This window comes from Hydra vulgaris, chromosome 03 (genome assembly GCF_038396675.1).
Source record: "Hydra vulgaris chromosome 03, alternate assembly HydraT2T_AEP".
NCBI lineage: Eukaryota > Metazoa > Cnidaria > Hydrozoa > Anthoathecata > Hydridae > Hydra > Hydra vulgaris.
In genome coordinates this window covers 2,518,950-2,542,500 of record NC_088922.1, presented here as the reverse complement: position 1 = coordinate 2,542,500, position 23,551 = coordinate 2,518,950, and the positions used below count along the sequence as shown (strand labels likewise).

The 23,551-nt window shown below is 27.2% G+C and overlaps 2 protein-coding genes across 2 annotated transcripts in view; both read left to right on the top strand.

Moving 5' to 3' along the window:
* The window catches only part of LOC105846261 (diphosphoinositol polyphosphate phosphohydrolase 1), a 38,347-nt gene extending 24,228 nt beyond the window's left edge, over positions 1-14,119 (top strand). Inside the window, exons 4-5 of the mRNA XM_065792058.1 lie at positions 13,012-13,081; positions 13,243-14,119. Coding sequence (XP_065648130.1) covers positions 13,012-13,081; positions 13,243-13,388 — 216 coding nt within the window. The 3' untranslated portion in view covers positions 13,389-14,119. The remainder of the gene's footprint in view (positions 1-13,011; positions 13,082-13,242) is intronic.
* Positions 14,120-14,688: 569 nt separating this feature from the next.
* On the top strand, positions 14,689-17,175 carry LOC100197158 (inositol hexakisphosphate kinase 1). The gene is made up of 6 exons (XM_065792057.1): positions 14,689-14,956; positions 15,053-15,176; positions 15,489-15,517; positions 15,951-16,022; positions 16,327-16,502; positions 16,578-17,175. Exons 1-6 carry the CDS (start codon positions 14,731-14,733, stop codon positions 16,980-16,982), a joined length of 1,032 nt encoding a protein of 343 aa, XP_065648129.1. The 5' UTR covers positions 14,689-14,730; the 3' UTR covers positions 16,983-17,175.
* The last annotated feature ends 6,376 nt before the right edge of the window (positions 17,176-23,551 follow it).

Sequence of the window (23,551 nt, the reverse complement as noted above, 5' to 3'; positions counted from 1 at the left end):
TTAATAACTGAAATACCTCTTAAATGGTTTGATAATTAGTATAGTTTATCCTTGTTTTAGTGTTATTTTTTATTAATTACTGTTTGGTGTTCATTTACAGTTACCTTTTTACCGATTATCACCATTATTAGGTGATAATCGGTAAAAAGGTATATTACATACTATGAGCATAGTATGTAATATACAGCAAAAATACTGCTTGATAAGATGCGTTTTTTTAACCACCGTGAAGGCAATTAATCTGGGAGGTGAAGCACTGATGTTTCCCCTCTGATTTATTTGTAGTTCATTGTAGGAGGAGCTAGTAAACTTTGTATGGTAATGTTCCTAATGAAAGTATCAAAATAAAAATACATGGTTTGATCTTCGAAACCTGTTAACCCCAGGAAGGGTATCCAATTGTAAAAAATTATTTCAACTCTTTTATAATGTCATATTTAAATAAGAAAAATCGTGTTATGGAAACCCATTCAATTATTAAATTTATTAAACCATAAATTACAATCCTCTCTTTAAACCTAACTAATAGTTGACAACTATAGTTTTATAAAAACATCTCTGAACGAAGACTAATAAATTATTCACTAGTTTAACTTTAATATAGTTTATTTTGTAGTTTGTATTTTTCATTTTTCTATCTATTTCTTATATAATATGTTTCTTATATTAATATGCATTTTTTACTTTTATAAAAATTTGATTTAAATGTAACTAATTAAACCATTTAAATATATAAAACATTTTATAAATATTAACAAAAACTAAATAAAAATAAATCATTAATAACATAAACTCATAAGTATAAAAAAAAACTAAAATAAATATAAATCATTAATAACATAAACCTTAACCAGGGTGGCCAGCAGTTCTTGAAAACCTGGAAAAATTATTTTTTTACTGCTTGCCTATTGGTTGTGGTCACACATTAACTCTGAGTAGCAATATTCTATTACAAATATAAGCTATGCGCCTGATTTTTTGGACGGCAGGATAACAGTAACATATATAGCTCTAGTTTATTTATTAAGCACTTTTTTAAGTTTACAAAATTATATATAAAACAAAAGTATTCGCTCTATTGTGACACACACACAGAGTATTTACACATAAACTCTGTGTGTGTGTCAAAGAAGAGTGCTTTAACCCCTTATTGGGCACACTCAAGTTAATTCCAGTACATTAAATCAGACAGGTTTTGCATGATGTATCACCCAAACAATGTTACATTTTATACTGCTGTAATGTTCACATTTAAATATATTAGAGGATTGAAAATAATTATACATAAAGACAAAAAAAAATTTTAAGTGATATTTATCATTTTTGTTTATTATTTGTGTTTAATTTACTGTTTGTTTTTAAGAATAAAATAAAAGTCTTTTATCATCAGTTTATTATGATATTTGTAAACATACCAATATCTACAAATATAGGCTATTAATGGGTTTATTGCTATTTGTTTATATTCATAGCACTCTTTATATCTGCATTTTTATGGTTGAGTTATGAGTAACTCAATTTATAGATATGTTTTTTGTACTTTATTAATTAGAAATTTATTAGATACATCGTTTGTGTGGGTGCATATATAGTAATACTGCATAGCAGTATTACAAATTAGATCAAAATTAAAAAAAAATGCAAAACGACTCAAAATATTGAGTAAATTAATTAAGTTAAATGAAGTTCAAAAATATATTTTCTTTAATAAAAATTATTTTAAATATAGTTTAAAGCTAAAAGCATTCATTTTAACTTTTCTTATAATATGATAGTGGCTGTTTTTTACTTTTGTTTGCAAAACATTCCTTCAGTGTTTGTTTTCTGCAGGCATTTTGTGATTCACAATTTCTATGCATCAGATTTTGTATAGAAATGACTTTAATTGGAATTGAAACACTTATGCTGTCAACTTCTTTTGTTAAATAGATAATGAAATAAGCAACAATTAATCCACTTCTTATTTTGTCCCACTGTTAAGTCACATCCTGTAGTATACAGGATTTGATTGTATCCTGTATTTATGTTTAATCATTGACATAAAATATTAAACAATATCTTTGTTGACTTAAATGCAGCAAAAATGACTTTATGAAAATATGTTATACTTAATGAGTATTAAAAAAATTATATTGATCTCAGAATGTTATTAAAAAAAAGTAAGATAGACCTGCTTTTTTGGATTTGAGTTGTCCTAATATATTTTGCACATTTTAAGTTATAAAATGTTGACCTAAATTCTGACTGTTTTTCAGAAAATGTAGAAAAAAGCAAATAATAGTATAAAAGCTTTTTTATTCTTTTGTTTTTGCTATTGTTTTGTTGCAATAAAAGTTCTTCATATCTAGGTTGCAAAGAAAGTTCATCATATCTAGGTCGCAATCAAAGTTCTTTATACCTAGGTAGTACCTGCCCTAACCCTCAGATATATCTACTTAAGCTCTTACAGACAGCTGTTTCAGTATGACATTGTCAATTATTCACATTTCACTTAAGTATGCAAAGATGTTATATAAAGGTTTCAGGATAGCTTTTTTTTGTTAAGGAAGTTCATTTTTATTTTTTTCTAAACTCAATATTATTATTTTTAAAAATTATTAGAGATTATTGGCGTTTGCGCAGCAATGCTTTCTGGTAGTTATAAACTACATGTCAATGACAAAAACATGATATTCATAACAATGCATTCTGTTAGATAATACCATGATATATATAGCAATGCATTCTCTTAGATAACAATGTGATTTATATAGCAATGCATTCTGTTATCATAGTAAATAGTAGCATTAAAAAACATGTTTATTAAGTTAAATGGTTTGAGCAACCATTAAATTGTTTAAATATAAAGAACTAGAATATAAAATTTAAATTAAAAATACTTGTTTATTCAATTGTTTAGTTTTCTACAACAGATGGTCTCATATAGAAGTATTTAACTTTTATATTTAAAAGTTTATAATTGGTTTGCTTATTTATATAAAATAGTGAGATGAAATGATTACACTAATTTTAATCTCAATAATAATGGAATAAAAAAAAAGACAATCTAAAGTATTATGAAAGCAAAAATTAAATTTTTAGAGATTGATGATGAGGATTTTAAAAGAGTTTTAAAAGATAAAGGTAATACACTCACATTTTTGTTGTATATTATCTCTTGATTCAATTTTTGAAAATTACCTGGATAATATGAAATAAAATTTCATATTATCCAGGTTATTTTATTTAGTTTAAAATTTTATTTAGTTAACCCCTTAAGGACCAGGCCCAAGATATCTCGGGTCATGCTATATGGTCCAAAAAGACCGAACCTGAGATAACTCGGGCGGTCACATATTTTGCGTTTCATTATGTATTAGCCCGAAATAGTTCGTGAAAATAATCTTATAACAATATTATTATATTAAAACAACTAAGAATCAATCAAATTGATACTATTTTGATTTATAACAGACTTTTTTTTTATTCCGAATATGTCAATATCTAAGTTCTAAGCATTAAAAAAAAATTGATTTTTTTGGTGCATTTGTTTGAAAAAATATCGGTCCTTAAAGGGTTAATTGATTTCATTTTTTCTGCTTAAATATTGACTTAAATCATGTACACATATTAATAGTACTTTTTTTTATATTATATATGACGCGAATAAGTAATATACCTAAGTAGTTGTAATGAAATAAAGCCTTCAAATTAATGTTTAAAATACTGTAAATCTAAACTGAAAAAAGACATTTCATTGTTTTTATTTTATGCCGCGTATGTTAACGCCATTAATGCTTGGTTCTGCCAATTTATTTCCAACTAACAGAATGCAATGTTTTGTAAAACTACCAGAATGCAGTGTTTTGTAAAACTACCAGAATGCAGTGTAAAGAAAATAGTTAATTTTAATTTTTTGAATTTATATTTTAATAATTTATTTTAAAATATGCTTAAAAAGTTAAATTAACTATAATGGTTAACTAAGTAAATACATATTAACTGTCTACTTGAACTCGTGAAAGGATTATGATGAATTCATATTAAAACATAGATATTTGAGAGCTTCTTTATTTACAGTAGAAATGGTTAGTAACGGATAAATCCTATTTACAAAATTTTTAAGAAAAGGTTGTAACTTTTTTTTGTTGCTGTTGTTTTTTTGGATAAATAAAAGTTAGAACAAACCAAATAATACTATAGAAAAATGATAGCATATTATTGCAATCAAGTTAATTTTATTATGATAGATTTCAATTTAAATCTACCATCATAAAATTAGGAAAAAATAGACCAAACTAACTTAGGTTTGCAAAGTTCAAATTAAAAATTTAAAAACTCTATTTTGTGCAAAACTTAATTTTGATTAACAATATTCAAGTTAATATTAATATTACTTGAAATAAAACTCAACTTGTTTCTCCATACAGTGGCCTTTTTTGTCAAGGTTTGTGTTTCAGAGTTATAGAGTTGAGAGAGGGTTGTAACCACAATAAAAGTAGCCTCCTCGACTAAAATGGCCTTCTTGGCCTTGAGTAGATAAACGTTAAAAATTGAGAATGCAATTTGTTCAACACTTTTAAAAAGTCATCATTTTTTCACAAACGGTGTAGTTAAACGGTGTAGTATTTGGGGTCAAGTCCCTAATATTGTCGTAAAAAAAATTTATTCAAAAGTATGTCAACCTGGGTTTCAAAAGAAGCTTTTTTTCATAGAGATTTTAAAAATGTTATTCGTTTGTAATAAAAATAAGTATTTTTTGTATTATTGCTGAATAACATTCTGTTTAAATTTTTTAAGAGCCTTTAGCATTTTATCACATAAATTTTTTGGCAATAAATTTTAAGGAAAAATATTTATGTTTTCTAAAATCTCTATGAAACTACACTTCTTTTGAGACCCAGGTTGACATACTTTTGAATAAATTTTTTTTACGACAATATTAGGGACTTTACCCCAAATACTAAAGATTTGAACCTAAATATCTTTACAACTTGACATGATGGTAAAAAATGAGTTGCATATTTGAAATCAAAATGAGAAATGCTATACAAAAGACTAATTGTTTGCTCGGAACCAGAAAAAAAATTTTTTTTGTTGACCTGTGTAATTAATTTTAAAAATAAACTTAAAAATTTTTACGAAATACAGCTGCTAAAATCTAACATATACATTTGTTAGATTCTTTCTTTAGTCAAGAGCACAGCTTCAATTATTATTATTATTAAGTTCTGGAAACAGATCAACTTTTTTTTTGCATATTCAAGTTTATGAACTATTGTTACATTTTTCAATATAAATTAATGTTGCTAATATAACTAGAGAAAAAGATAAAATTGCTGTCTATTTAAAATAAGAAAAAAGTGCCAAGAATATATAAGGAAAAAAATGTAAGTTTTTTTCTATTTTAAAACATCCATAATTAAATTTGCATTGGTATTTATGGACAAAAAAATTTCTTTTAAATTAAAATGCTAGTTTTAAACTAAAATACTAGTACTGAATAAAGTGCCTTTTTAAAAAAAATTGTTTGACTCTTCTTTTCTTAGCAATTGTTTATCAACAAAAAAAAAAAGAAGTTTAATATTTGCACTAACAAGGGATTATTATGAATTTTTAGTGAAATCCAAAAATAACCATTTTTACTGTACACTGACTGAGTGTCATGGTTTGGTCTTGGTTTTAGGTCTTAGATTGGCAATATCTACATAAAAAGAAACCAGGCAAAAAAAGTTGACTCTTCATTTATATTTATTTATATCTTTGTTTTTCTTTGTATATATATATATATAGATCTAATCTCTCATAATTTTTATAAATAATTATTTAAAAAGTTGACTCTTCATTTATATTTATTTATATCTTTGTTTTTCTTTGTATATATATATGTATAGATCTAATCTCTCATAATTTTTATAGATAATTATTTAAAAAGGCAAAATATGCATGCAGCAACAAACTAAACAATCATGTTTTGTGTGAGTGTTAAAGTATTCATCAACTAATATGAAAATATCTTATACGCTCTATATAGATTAAAATCATGTGAAGTACAATAATTATTAAATTCAATCAGATGGCAGCAATTCATGAAAATTTAAAAAAAAAACCAAGCCAACTACTCTAAAAACTGACAACATAATACACCATTTGGCTTACATTATACACCATTTGGCTGACATGATACACCATTTGGCTAACATGAAACACCATTTGGCTGTGAAGGACATAGATTTCAAGCTCACAAATTTCTACTCAAATTTCTGTCTCTTAGTGTGAGTGTTTATGTTCACACATGTTCAAAGAAATCTTGCCAAAGACTTTTGATGGTAACATTGTGTATTAAATCCACGTCTTTCAAATAAAAATATTTATTACTGCTTCAATTTTGCAAAGAATTTGATTTGGGGTGCAATCACCGCCAACAGTCCTACTGGTTTACACCATTTACCTCAAAGTGAAACTGTCTATTTAAATATTTAAAGTACTTAATTATTATGATATTAAAATATTTAAAATACAATATGTCAAATTAGTTTCAAATTAGAAACTTTGATATTTTCATGCATGTCTGGGAAACTTGCAAAGATTGCCTAGACATGGCTGCTAGAGAAAAATAATGTTCTTGCCGTTTGGCTGGGTAATTAACTTGATTTAAACCCCATCAAATCTGTTAGGTAAAATGGAAAGCAGAATTAAACAGAACCCAACTTCAGTACTAGATCTTAGAAAAGCTATGATGAAATTGTACTGCCGTAATGTAGTGTCCGAATATTGTCTCTTTTTGTTTTAATGCTGCAAAGAATAGAGACTGTTCTATAAGTTCAATGAATCCATACAAAGTACTAAAACATGTTTTAAACTGACTTCTTTATTCTTTCATGTTTATGTATGTATGCATTGAAATTTTTTAAATTTAATGTTTTCTAATAATAATAATAAGTTTGTAATGGTTATTTTCTATTATAAATATTTGATGGTCTGTACGTATGTATATATATATATATATATATATATATATATATATATATATATATATATATATATATATATATATATATATATATATATATATATATATATACACACACACATATACATGCATACATACATACATACATACATACATACATACATACATACATACATACATACATACATACATACATACATACATACATACATACATACATATAAATATCTTAGCGTGCATAGCTCTGCATAAAATGTTGTTTATGACATCATACTGAAACAGAGAGCTATGGGGCTTCATTGCATGCATTTACTGAGGGTTTAGGCAGATATTCTTTAGATACAAAAAACTTTTCTCACTTCAAAAAACAACTTTTTTTTAATTATTATTTTTTGTTTTTCTATTTTGAAAAAAAACTGTTAGTATTTAATTTGACATTTCTGAAGTGTGCAAAATATATTATGATAGTGCAGGTCTAAATACGCAAGAATAACAATATATAATATTGAATTTTTTATACATATTTCTAGATTAAAAATTTAAAAATTTCAATTTTTATATGAACATTATTTACCAAAAGAGAAGCAATATAACTATAGTTATTTTATATTTTAAGATTTCAAATATAATATAAATCTATTACACATTACTAGTATTGTTGGTAATACTGGAGCCCTTATAAAAAAAGTTTAAAATATCCATTGAATATTTTAAAATAAGCATAAAGCTATAAAAAAAATATAAACAAATTAGTAGTTTTCTTAATGTATTTTATGTTTTATACAAATATCTTGATTCCTTTGTCACCATTTTAATTTAAACATTTGAAGCCTACAGGGGAAAAAAGGCACATGTCACACATTTCCACTTTTAAGATAAATGAAATTTTGTCTTTGAAAGTCGCTATGTTTGTTCTTACTGTATTTCTTGGGACACTAAGTGTTAGCATTACATTGGAAAAAGTGTTAGCATTAATTGGAAAATGTGACACATTCAAATAATAATGTAACAATTCAAATAATTGAAAAATAATGTGACAGTTCAAATAATTGATTGACAAATAATGTGACAATTCAAATAATTGGAAAATAATGTGACAGTTCAAATAATTGAATGACAAATAATGTGACAATTCGAATAATTGGAAAATGTGACACGTGCCCTTTTCCCCTGTGGTCTTCATTTATTTTCATTAAGAAATTACCAAGTCATTGTATTTTTCCGAAATTGTTTATTTATTGGCAGTTAGTACTTTTTATTTGCTGATTGATTGCTGATTGATTGCTGATTGGGAGAGGAAAAAAGTATTGTTTAATAAAAGAATACCTAGAGCTCATTTAAGATATACTTTTTTTTTTAATGAAAATAGATCTTTTTAAGTTTTCTTTCATTTCTTGCATTTTCATCAGAATTTATTGCTGTGTTCTTTTTATACATGAATTGGTAAATTTTAGTGTCTCTTTTCTTTTACACTATTTATTTTACTTTACAGTCAACATATACTTTTTGATCTTGATGTTTTATTAAGAAATTTATGGTGTTTATTTAAACTTTAGTGTAGAAATGTGTGTTAGTTTGTGTGTGCATGTGTGTGTATTATTTGAAATTTTAGAAAATACATTTTTTTTATTACTGATAGTTTTATTTTAGATTATATTTATTACTGGATTATATTTACCAGCATCGTTAAATGTTGCAACAATCTTTACCTGTTAAAGTTTAAATAAAATTGTTTCTATTGATGTCAATGGATGATGGCTTCTTTTTTGTTTAAATTTTAAAATGTTGTATAAAAATTAGTTTTGAAAAATTGGTTGTCATCAACATTAATCTCACTGTACCTAGCAGAGCACATGTATCTAGCAGAGCACAATTTTTTGTTATGTTTTTTCACTCTTTGTTTACTAATTTTAATGTTCTTTCAAAGTTACAGCTACTATGCTCTAGTTGCATAAAATTATGTTTTGGAAGGTAGATTATAATTATGTTTTGGTGGAACAAGTAATGATAGTTTACTTAAACAGCGAATATTGCAGAAAAAAGAAAGAGATCTGACCTTGTGATGATGCAACAGCTCAAGCTTAGTTTCTGGAGCCAATTTACTATGCATTTTGTGACCTTGTTTATAAAAAAAAGAAGATTAAAATTTGTATTGATTATCTGAAATTAAGTAATTGACTAAATATCAGATATATAGTATTTGTTAATTTAAGGCCTTACCAAAAATATTCAAAAAAATTGATTGGTTGATGGTTGTAAGGGTCAGAGGAATGTCCTGAGTATTTAAAATAAGAAATTTTCCAGGTCTGTGACAGCAATGCTGTTGTGGAAGAGTTAAAGTGTAAAATAGTTTTGGAAAAAGTTTTTGTTTAAGTGATTAAGATGCAAGTCGTTTATTCAGAAGAGATGATAATATGGTCAGAACCATAAATAGAATGTTAGATTCAATGTTAATGTAAAATTGTCCACTATGGAAAAGTTTCTAGAACATAATTTCTGATATAAAGTATAAGATCTTGCAAACCATAATGGTAGAATGATGATGATACCATGGGATAGAATGATGATGATACCATGGGAATGATGTACAATTAATGAGAAGTAACAAAAGCTTTAAAAGGTTGAATCCTAATTTCATGTAGTTGAATTGTCACTTACATATATGCCCAGGTAAAGTGCGTGAAGTTTTTTAGAATAATAGTTATTAATGCTGAGATCTGGAGATTATATAAACAAATTTAAATTTTTCTCAAAAATCATGAGAAATGTTAAGTTGAAATAATTCAGTGGTAATGTAGTAATGTTAGTGGTAATAGGTAATAATCTGTTTTGGTTTTATAATCATGGTTTAAATTGGCTTTATAGTCATAGTTTAAATTATTTAAGAGATAGTGAATCAAATATAGATAGTGCTTGGAACACTAAGCAGTTAGCTTAAGCATTGTCTCATTCCTGCTATTAGAACCAAAGTCATAACAAAAGACTTGTTATGTGGTCTAAACAATTCACACCAAAAGCTCTAACAGGAACAGAACCATGAACAACATGTCACTGTTAAAACTCTAATACTATATTTTGCTTATATCACTCTTCCTGAAACCTTGGGCAGGGTGGGGGGTGAATTCAGTAAGAAAAAAGGATAAAGCTTCTTTTCTTATTATTGTTTAGTTTTAGTTTTATTTTTTTAACTTATAGATTTTTTAAGGTATTTTAAGAAAAATGGTTTTAAGAAAATGGAATTATAGTATTGGTTATTAAGAAAATAATCATAATACAAGTTAAGAGTTGTGGAGCCTTTCTTTTGTGGAATTTATCTTAGTCTAGGTTATAAGGTAAAAATGCTTTCTTTTTAAAGTCAGATAATATTATATGTTTTAAGATACAAATGCTTGTAAAAATAGGTACAAATGTTGGTAACAAAAGATACAAGCATTGGTAAAAATAAATATCTTAAGAAACATTAATGTATTAATTTTTCTTAGGATTTTGTTTTTTAAAAGTTTTTAATAATAACTGATTTAACTCTAAAAGTAGAAGTGGCCTCATTATTTAAAATGTGTTTATAAAAAGAAGATAAAATTACTTACATTTACTTATTTTCAATTCATTATCTGCAAAATTATTTGTTACATTATAAAGCAATACAAATTTTGTTGACAAAGCTTGGTTGAGTCAGCAATGCTTGGGGATATAGAAGGCTGTTGTTCCCTCATACTTTTTTTTTAAATTGTATCAAGAAAAGTTTTCATAAATTGCTTTTTTTTATACTTATAACAAAAAATATTCAGAAGGCTATTCTGTATTAGTTATTGATATACTGGAAGTTGATCAGATGAGACACCTGGTGGATTAGTACCTTTGGTACCTGGTGGGTTTATGGGTATTAAATGGACTCCTTTTGACACTTAGTAAGTGTGCAACAACTGATATTTGTTACCACATGGTCAGTGGCCTATGACACCCATTATCACCAAAATCTATGGTCATTTGTAAACATCTTGTGCAGCACCTGGCGATAGTACTCATGTTAACTTAACATTTTAAACAAAAGTTTTTAAATATATTATGTCTTAAAAGCTGTTTAGTTTTCATAAGAGATGTAATAATGAAAATAAATGGACAAAAGCTAGTGCTAAACATTTGGCTGGTTTTTGCACTTTTTAGATAAACAAAATTACTGGATGCTAGAATGTTTTTTTAAATGTAGCAAACATTTTTTTAAAATGTTGTCTGTATATGTAGCCAACAGTTTCTAAAAAGAGATTTTTCTATTATTTATTTTACAAAGTACTCTCGCATACCAAATACAAGGGAGGGGGATAAAAGGAATTGGGGGGGTTTTAATCCAGATCTAATAAAAGGAGGCGGGGGTCCTAATAGAAGGGTGGGGGGAAATTTCTTACAGAACACACATTAAACAATTTAATACTAGTGTGGCTTGCGGTCGTATGCGCATTTTTTAACAGTTGTTTAATCATAATTTCATTAGGATTTAATATGCTTATATAAGTTTTATACTACAGTGAGGAATAAACCAAAAACTACCTTTTGATAAATCGAGTTTTTGAGCCTGATTATACTAAAAGTTTTAATTCAAATCAGTGACTGATAAGATATTTTCTAATTTTTAAAGTCAGTTTACACTGATTTTTTTAGTTTTGAGATAACTAGTAAATATTAATAAAGGGAGAGGGGGATCTTAATAAGCTTGGGGTGGGAAAATTAATAAACTTCCTCTCCCATGTATTATGCAAGAGTATTATAAGTATTTTTTTCATTAATACAGGTGAAACTATGAACATTATATATCAGGTTTTATAGAGATATTATATTTTATAGAAAATAACTATAATTGAAAAATAAGGGGTTTAACTATTATGATAAAAATCTAATATTTGTTCTAGAAATGTTTTTGATAGTTAAATGATATTAGAAGCATTAATTCACCTTAATAAAATTTGAACACTTTTTTTTAACTCTAAATAAAGTTAATTATCACAGTATATTTATAATATATTATGAAAAGGTTATTTTTATCGTAAAGTATGATAATAAATTTTTGATTTATTATAGTTACGATTTTATTATAATTTGTTATAATTATGGTTTTATTATAAATTAATTTATAGATGGTCAGTTGCTTACAGCAACTGTTATTATAATTTAATTAATTATATAAAAGTTTATTATTATTTATAGTTGTAATATAAATTTTATTTATATACTTTTTGATTGTATCTATGCCAATATACTTCATAGCTTATTAAAAACTTTAAATTTTTTGCTCTATCTTAATTACCAAATAAATAGTTTATACACAACCAGGTATTTTTATTTTTTATTATCTAATGCTTTGTTTAGATTTAAAAGGTTTGTTATAATATTATAAAGATTAGATAAAAATGTTTCTGTGCACCATAAGATCAAGTTTCATGTATCCAACAATGAGTCATCAACAATGAGTCATCAACAATGAGTCATCAACTCGTTACTTGCTCTCAAACTACTTTTTATTTTACTGAAAAAAATCTTATAAAAAATTTTTGTTGCGCTCACTTTTGTTAGGTTAATGACTGAAGTTTTTGTAGTTTATTTTGCATTACAGTTTATTGGCAAGTTACTTATGTGAGACCTCATTTCATTTATTGATGTTACTCATGAGATAATTAAGAGAGTCCTCATTTCAAAACATTTTTACTGCATTTCATTTTCAGGTACATTCATATTTTGTGACTGATCTGAATCGAAAAAACATATCAATAAGGTTAGGTATCCTAACCATAGGGCTAGTTGCTTATTTCCTGGAATAATAGTTCCTGGAATAATAGGAAAACTAGAATAAGCTGGAATAATAGGAAAACTTTTGTGTAATCTGTGTACTCCAATAGTTTATTTGAACAGTAAGCAAGAAAATATTTAGTTTTTAATAAATAAATTTTTAGAGTACTAATTTTAATGTTATATTTCAGAAGATTAATGTTTATTTTTTTTTATTTTTTTTTAAATGCTGTTTATTAAAATTTTTGATTTAAAAAAGTATTCATTTGTTGATATTTCAGCACGATAAAGTGGTTAAGACAAGAACTTATATTTATACCATGATATTGCAGAGTTTTACCCACATGAAAGGTAAAATCATTGCTTACATTAAGATTTTTTAAAAATTTTTACCCACATGAAAGGTAAAATCATTGCTTACATTAAGGAGTTTTAGAAAAATTATCTTTTCTAATGTTGAAGTTATTTTGCGCATTAATAAGTTCAATTAAATAAAGTGTGGTTTTATTTAGAAAAGCGAAAACGAGCGTGGTTTAATGTAAAAGATGTTTCATCAAAGTTAATGCACCCGATACAAAACTCTTACATCACTAGAGATTTAATGCGACTCAAAGAAGACCCGAATGCTATTGTGCCAGTTTCCAAGCAAAGTAGATAGCTTTGTTGTTATAAATAAAAACATGGCATGTTCTTCAGGTCATTTAAACGTGGATCAATGAAGCATCAAAGTGGTTTTTGAGGTTGTGGGCAAAATAACTTTTTGTGGTTATCACATTCTTTTCCATTTCATAACCAACTGTCTGAACACATGTTTTATTTAAAGCAGTAAACATAAGATATATAACATTGCCTGTAAATCATACCTGACATTTTGTCTTTACCAAAATATTTTTTGCAAGATTGCTTTATAGAGAGAAAAAACGTTTTTAAAAATAAAGATTTACAAATTTATTTTATTTTAATGATAGATTTTTCTAGAAAATATAGAGATTTTAGGTTTTTGTTTTTACAACTTTTTTTCTAACTAATTTCAAGAAGTTTTCAAATTGCACTGTTGTGAGGTTTCTTTGCCATTATGTAATTTATTATATTTATTGTGTTTGTTACTGACCGATTTATTTGATCTAAGTCAAAAGTAACTTTTCAACCAGCTTTAAAAAATTTTAAAAAGTTTAATAATTTTAAATTAAATTAGTTGAACTGTTTTAGCCCTGAGTAGCATTTTTTTTTTTTTCTTATTATGTTTATGTTAAAAATAGATATTTATTCTTGATAAAATGTATTTGTTATATATTCTACATTATGTAATTTTTATTATATATTCTGGTATATGTAAAAGTTGTGATTTGATTAATCTAAAAGAATATATGGTGTTAATGGTTTTCTTAACTTTATTGCATTTGGATTTTAATAAACTGTTTAACTTTTTTTCTGTGTTTTTTCAAAATGTTTGTTTAGTATAGAATTCATTCTATAATATACAAACCTGGGGCGGACGCAGCATTTTTTGATGTTTAAGAAAATAATCTACTAGCGTTCAAAAAATTTAATAGCGCTCAAAAGAAAAAAAAAACCTTCAAATTGAGTGGGTTTAAACTTTATGTGGTCATGATTTTTAAACGCTAAATGGTTATATGAATTTTAAAATTTATTGATGAATATATTTTAGTTAAATAGCAAAAAAAAGTATTTTATCAACATGTTTTTTATCTCACGTTTGGGGCGGGTTTTGCAAAAATTTTAAGGCTTTTTGTTCCCGGCTCCAATCATCTCAATTTTTTGCAAAGCATTCTTATTTGACAAGTATGAACATTTTTTAATTTGCTTTATGTATAGAAGTTTTCAAACATCAAAAATTCTGCAATCGCCCCTGCAAAGTATAGTAAGAATTTTATTGTTAGTATGAATGTAAATTATAAAAAGTGTTAAAAAAAGTTAAAGCTTTTACTGTTTTTTTGTTTTTGTAAATTCTTTATATGCTTCGTTAATTAATTACAGTAATGGTTAAAACGTTTATGGATGATGCAGAGATGTGTAGGGATGAACCCGTATACACTCATCAGTGTGAGTTGATTGAATTAAAGCCGTATCCTTACCAAGTAGGCGGTCATAATTGCATTTTAGTATATGATGATGAAACAATATGTAAGCCTCTAATTGATCAGGAACAACTTGTCTATGCACATTTCCCTAATGAATTAAAAGCTTTCATACCGAGGTGTAGAGGTATGCAACACTTTGTTGTTATTTTTATCATGTTTTTTTTTTCTTTATTTTTTTTTTCAAGTCTATTTAAGATATTAAATCTGAACAATGCTTTAGGAGTAGTAAATGTTCATTTTGAAATGTTTGATGGAGATATACTTGCATATGCTTTTCCTGATGGTTGTCCGTGTATCCAATCAAAGAATTACTGTATGGCCAAGAAAACCATACACAATAACAAGTACGTATATGACTTTCTTTAAGATAGGAAAATGCAGATGGGGTGAGTAAGCATACAATACACAAATCAAATTAAGGTTTAATATTTCAGGAGCAAAGGAAATAACAAAATTAGCAGTGTAATAACATGAAGCAGGAAACACATCAGAAGAACAAAAAGGTATTCCAAGGTATTAATATTGAGTTGTGCCAAATTTTGGTGTCTTTTAGCGGGCTTCAATATCGAACGGTTTTGCCAAAAAGTAGGTAACGACTTATGTAATTAAATATAAGTTACAGTTTAAATTTAACTTAAATATGTTTTTATTTTCAGGTTTAAATTTGTCAAGTCTGATTGTGATGGTATGAAAGTTTTTTTTTTTTTTTTTTTTTTTGTTAATCTAATTCTTTGTATCAAGACATTTCATGATTTATGAATGTTGCTGCCATTATTTATAATTTATTTTAATTTTTATAATTGCTTAGTAATAATTATTAAAAGCTTTTGGTTTTCAGAACCAATTCTTGTGGACTCCCATTCGGAGTTTGTTCCCATTCTCCCATTCGGAGTAACCATAATCTGGACTACTATAGTTTGACTGGAAAGTTTTAATTACCAATACCAAAAACAAGACTCAAATTGATACAGTATTTGCTGGTTAATACTAAATATGAAGGATACATCCATAATATTTCTTATTTGTCTTGTACATTGAAACATTAGTGCGTTTTTATGATAAAAAGTGATATTTGCTTTATAAAATATGCTTTATAGATAAGTTTTCATTACTTTTAGGTTGGACAGCATCCGTTACAGAAAATGGTATTACGCGTCAATGGGAAAGCGCTAAATTAAAAAAAATTGAGAGTATCTTTTTCATAAAATTTTTTTAGATGTGCCGGTGATTTTGATCAACAGGCAACATCGCAAACAACTTCTGAAAGATTTATTTTGATATCATTTTTTTTTTTTTAATTAGATACTATAAATAAGTAAAATTTTTAATAAAATTTTTACTTATTAGGAAATATTTTGCAGATGTTTGCAATATTATATATGATGTGAATTTTTAACCTAATAAATAATGTTTAATAACATTAAAAAGTTTTGAACTTTTCGACGAATTCTAAAAAGTAAAATAAGTTAACTTTCTTTAACTATATGTTAATAGAATTTATACTGCTTGAAAACGTAACATTTTCATTAAAAAGACCATGTGTGCTTGATTTAAAAATGGGCACTCGTTGCTTTGGAGACGGTAGCACTCCAGCCAAATACGAGCGTAAAAAAAAGCGTGCATTAGAATCTACTTCGGCAGCTTTAGGCGTCAGATTATGCGGAATGATGGTAAAGGATTAACTTTTTGGTGATCATTACTTTTAGCTAATCGTTTAGTTTTAAATTATTTTTTTTTATGCCTAGGTATATCAATGTGATACAGGTGTTTATTCGTTTACAGATAAGTACCAAGGTCGCCGTTATAGCAATGAAGATTTTTCTTATGCAATTAAAAGGTTTTTTTTCAACGGTATTAGGTACCGGACTGAATTGCTTTCTTCTCTAATTTCAAAGCTTTTAATTTTGCTTGAGCAAATAGAGAAAATAGAATGTTGTAGATTTTATTGCAGCTCCTTGCTTATTTTATATGACGGACACGAAGACGAAGGTTACGAAATAGTACCTCGTATTGATGTTAAAATGATTGACTTTGCTCAAACTCGAGTTAAAGACGAACCGACTAATTATCATGTTGGGACTGATCGTGGATATATATTAGGTATTAAAACCTTAATTAAAATTGCAGATGAAATTAAAGCGTCAATCTGATACTTTCACTTTCTAGTTTCTTGATTTCTTTTATAAATGCTTAACTTTAAAATGAAGGATTTGCCTCCCATCAATAGTTAGATTTATAAAATCTTTTTAATATTATTTGTATATATATATTTTAATATAGACAAATGTATTTATAGTATTCAAATATGTATATATCGAATTTATAAGTTTACTTTATATTTTATGCTTTTTTATTAGAAATAATTTCAAATGTATTCCAATCCTATTTGACATACATGAAAATGATGTCAACTCTGACATAAAATCAATCAAGTATACGATTTTGAATTATGCTTTAGTGATTTAAAATCATGAAATTGTTTTAAAATAGAAATATTGCGTATCAACTTAATGTTCGCTCTTTTTTAGAGGTTTTAATTTGAAGTTATTTTTACTTTATTTTAACCACAGGTTGAAATGAAATAGATACTGTTGAAAACGAATTAAAAACCGCATCTTTTTTCATTTTTGACCATTTTTCTAAATATTTAAACCTTCAAAAAATGAGGAGGGTCCTAATCTTTATGTGGCCGTATCTTTTGAGTGTCAAAATATATTTTGATAAAATTAAAAACCTAATTTGAATTTTTGATGAAAATCAAGTTAAATATTTGAATCTTTTTTAAATTACTTTCCCTCGACCAGAAGGACATGGGTGTTTTTCAAAGGTATTTCTACTTTGGTTTGTAAATCACATAGTTTGTGCCTTGAATTGAAGTAATTTTTGTTTAGAGACTAATTATAAATGATCTACTTTCGAGTCCTTAAGACAAGGGAGGGTGAGAATAAAAGGCGAGTTGGGAATTTTAGTCCAGATCTAATAAACGAGGGGTAAGGGGGTTAATAAACGGAAGGGACGGGTTTTTTTATGATACAATTTAAGTATTTTTTTTTTTAGTTTGTAAATCCGAGCTAATATTTTTTCAAAACACGCTTATAACTATATAATTCTAGCTTTCCGTCAAATTCGCTTTTTCTAACAGCTCTTTTGTCATAATTTCAATACAAGTTTTATACTATGCACAGTGGACAAGGAGGTGGAAACCCCTTTTTCTGTGCAAAAACTTACTTAAAATTAAAAAATAAGACAAAAGCAACAAAAAAACAGATTTTCACTGATTTCTTTGGAATCTTTTGTCAACCTACTTTAGTAGGTTGACAAAATGGAAAAAATTTTAGTTTTCTAATCTTGAAAATTTATTTAATTTTAGTTTCTATATATATATTAAGAGAAATTTATCGGTAGTTTAATTATATTAAATTGCTTAGTTACCAGGACTCTGAGCATTTGAATATTGAAATAAATAAATAAAATTATAAATAAATTCGGTGACATCAATTTTGTGTGATATTTCAGTTACATCTACGTTTTTAATAGAAAAATTACATGTTATTTTAGAGTATCTAGAGATACCTTAAGTAACGTAAGAAAAACCATTGTGTGAAATAAATTTATCATAGCATGTTATCTCAGTTATACTTTAAAAATCACAGATTAAAAAAAAGATCTTTAAGAAATTTATTTTTTGCCGCACTATAACTAATAATTGCCACAATTTGCCGTGTGCTGTCATTTATTTGAGCTATATGATACTTCAATCGATTGTTCATTGATTGCTCGTCCCCTTAAATCTCCGTTCAGATATTATATATGTTTCAACTTGGCTGCTATGGTACCTAATATTATACTTATGGTACTTAATATTATACTTATTTTGCATAGCAACAACCTAATTTTAATAACGTTGTTTTTACAGTATTTTATTTGCGCTAAGTACACAATATTCGCGGTATGTATTAAAACGAGATACACAATTCTTATGAATCATTTTTTGTAAGAATCAGGCAGTCAATGGAAGTGACCTCCTCCAAATTGCTTTAATTTTTTATATATTGATCAGAATATAGAAATAACCTGTTGGGGAAAAAAAAAATTTCAAAAATGTTTCGTTCACTCGGAATCTGGGCTTAAATTTTTGAGATTTTTTTAAAAATTTTTAGAAATTTAGTTTTTGCCACCTTTGAACCCATTTTTTTGGCAAGGCAAAAAGTTGCACATAGCTTTTGTAGTTAATATCAGACGTAACCCAAAAGCTCTCTCCAAAAAATATAAAAAAGTTGCGTGACACTGTGCGGTTGGCTAATTATCATAGTTCAAAAGTACAAAATCAATCACTTTTGTCAATTTTTAATCGGAGTTAATTCTAGCGGCGAAGTGTTGCACACAATTTTTCTTTTAGGATTTGAAATTATCAAAGGTATTGAGTCTAAAAATGCAAAGAAAGTTATGTGATACCTAAGGCCTATTAATATATTAAGGCTTGAAATTGGAAAAAAATGTTTTAGTATACTTACAAAATGAACCATTACGGCAGAGGCGCTTAGTTTTGTAAAAATGTAAACATATCCAACTGTCAATACAAAAAGGTCCTAACATAATAATAAAAAAAATTCGTGTGATCTTTAAATATTAAGTTAAAAATAAAGGTACAAATTGTTAAAAATGATTAAGTACGAAGAGATATTTTTTTGGACACACAGATGAGGTTTTCGCTCACAATAAAATTTCTATCATCCAAAATTAGCATTTAGCATTACACAAAACATTGCACGTAATGTTAAGAAAAAATTTAAGCGTTTCTGACTATGATATAGAAATCATAACAATTGAAATAAATAATAATAAAAAACAATACATGATCAGAAGTGAATTATTTAAATTTACGTCATAACCAAATAACTTGTGGTGATCGAATGGAAGAAGAATCGCTGATATCACGATTGTGGAGAAACAAGTTAGTGGGCAGTTGTTTACTTTACCATAAAAATGTCTTAACTTTATTTTAACGATCTTTAAAATTTGCATAAATAGAGTAGATATTTTATCATTGCTATTGAGAAATAGGTACTGCATAAATAGAACTTGTTTTTAGTTGAGTATGAAACAAAACAAATATTTTTATGAAAACTGTTGTTGCTTTTCAAAAGGAAATTGTGGATCATTCAAAAAACATAAAATTATAAACAAAATGTTCTACATTCATCAGCTGGGAGATGTTGATGTTAAGAAACACCTCATCAACTTAAAGGTAATTATGTATTTTAAATTTACGCAGACTGTAATATAATTTTTATAATTACATACTTTATAACTTCTCTGCAATAAGATTTTGAGACAAAGTTCTTTAAACAAAAAAAAATAGCTCTTTTAATTAATTCCTCACTCTTTTAATAAATAATCACTAAATTAATCACACTCTTGCAATATTGTATTTTAATAATAACAACAATGTATTTCAAACTTGTAAACATTTTTCGTGAAGAGTCAGATTATAAACAATGCTTTAAATGACAAAGTTAATTATTGTTTAAAAAATTGTTCTTAGGTCATGCGATTAAACGATAATAATATTTGGGAAGAAAATGGACTTATTGCAAATAGACTTAAAAGAAATCTTGAAAAGGATGAACAAATATGTGCTTTTCACCGGTACACGTTTGGTATTGCATGGAGTCCTCCAAAAACATGCTTTCATCCTCACCATCTAAATATAAAAGGAAAAAAATCTCCCGCTTTAAGGGCGTCACCAATACATGTCGTCATATCAATGTCAAAGCGATACAATGAAGTATTTTCAGTTGGTGCAATGCTGTGTTTTACCCATTTAAAGCAAGAAACTGCTATATCTAGAGTCAACGAAAACACCAATTTATGTGCAGAAACACAAACACAACAAGAACAAACATATATGACACATGCTACTCCAGATGAAGAATTTGATCCCGGTAAAATTAATGTTTCACAGGAGATTTTGGACGAATCTCTAAGAAGCCGTGAGAGTTTAACTGAGGTCTTAATGCAAGTCCAATAAAATTTAGATTAAAAAGGAAGTTCAAATATCTGGAAGATACTACTAAAGATAAGTTAAAACGCAAGTATGTTCGCCTAGAAAACTTATTAAAGAAAAAATTTGCGGAAGCTGTTGCTCCTGGACAAGAGGAAATACTTATAGATTTTCTTAACAGTAAAAATGTTGATGAAATAAATAGCCCTCTCCCAATTGAAATTATTCGTGCTCAGAAAGTATATAAGCAAAGTGATTCCATGGGAAAGTTAGTTATCCTCTCATTATTAGACCATACCAAGTATACCAAAAAGTTTATAATGAACACATTTGAGTGTACCAAACATCGTATAGAAACAGCAAGAAAATGGCATGCATCTCATAAAGGGTTGGCATTTCCAGAGAAGAAAGTATTCGTCCGATCTAGTCTTGATCAAACAAAGTGTGAACATTTCTTAGACTTTATATTTACAAGCGGTATTTTGCATGATGTTGCTTATGGAATAACCAAATTAAAATACGACAGCGGTGAAGAACAAAAGATAGTGCATGCAATACTGACGACAAAATATAGCCACGCTATCATGTTCTATCGAAAAAGTTGTAGTGAAAACAATTATATACCATTATCTGATTCAAGTTTGTGGAAAGAATTGCATGCAATAAAACCTTCAAGTCGAAAAAGCTTAGCTGGATTAGATGATGTTACTGCTTCAGGCATGAATGGTTTTCAAACATTACAAAAATTGGCACAAAGATTTAGTTCTAAATCTCTCGAAGCTGCCCTTGAAAAAGGAAAAAGGTATTTGAAAACAAGTTATCAAACCAATTGTAGTGTCAATGACTCAAACATTTCTTCTCATAGCTCAAAACATGCCTTATCAGATCCATCTGAAAAAAATCTTCAATCCAACACAGAGATATCAGAAGTGGTATGTGCCGATTGCTATGATTTGTGCAAAGCTATCGAGATGATCAAAGAACTAACAATTCAAAATTCTGACGATGCTGATTCTATTTATGATTTGGAAATTGCTGTAAAGGATGTATTCAACTACATAAAACACCTGATGAGAGATTCTCAACAGAAAAAGGCAAAAATCGAAGCTTTTAAGCAATTAAACGATGAAACTGTTTTCTGGCTTAGAGATTTTTGTCAAAAAATTCTTCCGGTTCGATACAGAGAGGGCCAAAGAGAGTATTTTGGCAAGAAAGGAATGAGTTTACATGTGGATATATTCTTCATAAAAATAGCAGGAAAGTTATTCAAACGTGTTTACTTTACTTCAATGTATAGGTGTGATCAGGGAATAGGTGATGTTGTTTCGTTAGCCACTGCAGTTTTAGACCAATTCAGAATTGATCAACCGCATATCAAGAAAATGTTTACCAAATCTGATAATGCCGGCTGCTATCAGGGAAATCTTTTAGCTGAAGCAATCTACAATGTATGCAAAGAGAGAGATATAAAGTTGCTGAGATATGATTATAATGAACCCTGTTGTGGAAAAGATCAATGTGACAGGGAGAGTGCAGTTGTAAAGACAATTTAAGGAGTTACGTTGACTCTGGTAATAATCTTTTGACTGCTGAAGATATACACAAGGCTATGCATTATAGTTTTGGCGCTAAAGATGCAAAAGTAGCAGTTGCTCAAATTAGCAATGTTAAAACTGTAGTTACTGGACCAAAGATTAAGAACATTAGCAACTATCACTCATTTGAGTTTGGTGAGAAAAGTATTAAGATGTGGCGTTATTTCAATATCGGTGAGGGAATTGAACAAGAGTATGGAAATCTTAAAATTCATTATAGATTTAGTAACCTGAAAAGAAAAGGTAAGCTGGTAGAACCGACAACAGAAAATAATGAAAATAGTCAGGTTAACGATAACAAAGAAGTTTATGGCGAAAATGATGACTTTAATCTGGCAGGAGACAATGAAGATGATAATAAATATGAGGAAGACATCGCCAATCTTGCAAAAGAAATTTGTCTTGTATGGAAAGTGAATGATTGGGTTGCTGTTGCATATGAAAAACAATGGAATATTGGTTATATTGTGGAGGTAATATTATTCAAAGTATATATTAGTTTCAAGTTTTTATTTTGTTTTACAAAACAGTGCTCTAAAATAAAAGGAATATAAATAAAATGTAAAAATAATTTCAGAATGACATTATATAAGACTTTACAAGTTTTATTGAATGTAAGCAAAATTAAACAAATCATAAACTCTTTATTATATTATTTTAAATGTTGCGCTAATACTTTTAGGTATCTATAACTGGGATCAGAGTTAATTGTATGATTAACGGGCAAGAGAAGAATACTTTTCGCTGGCCAGTTACTACCGAGGAGATAAATAACCAAACTGATAAAATTATCTGTTTAGTAAATGCTCCTTTTCTAATCAGTGGTTGTGGCGATTATTCATTATCCGAAGAAGACTATAATACAGTCATATCATTATTCTTAGAGAAACTTACTGCAACAGAGTAGAAATTATGTGTGATGTGGTGGATAATGTGTGTAAATGACTCTATTAATAAATGAAAAACTAATTTTTAAATGGAAAAACATTTAAATGTTTGATTTATGTTTTATTTAATTAGCAATATAGTTATCTTGATGTTAGATTTTTGTTCAGTTTTTAATTCATGTTATATCATGCGTGTGACAAAATCACACGAATTTTTTTTATTATTATGTTAG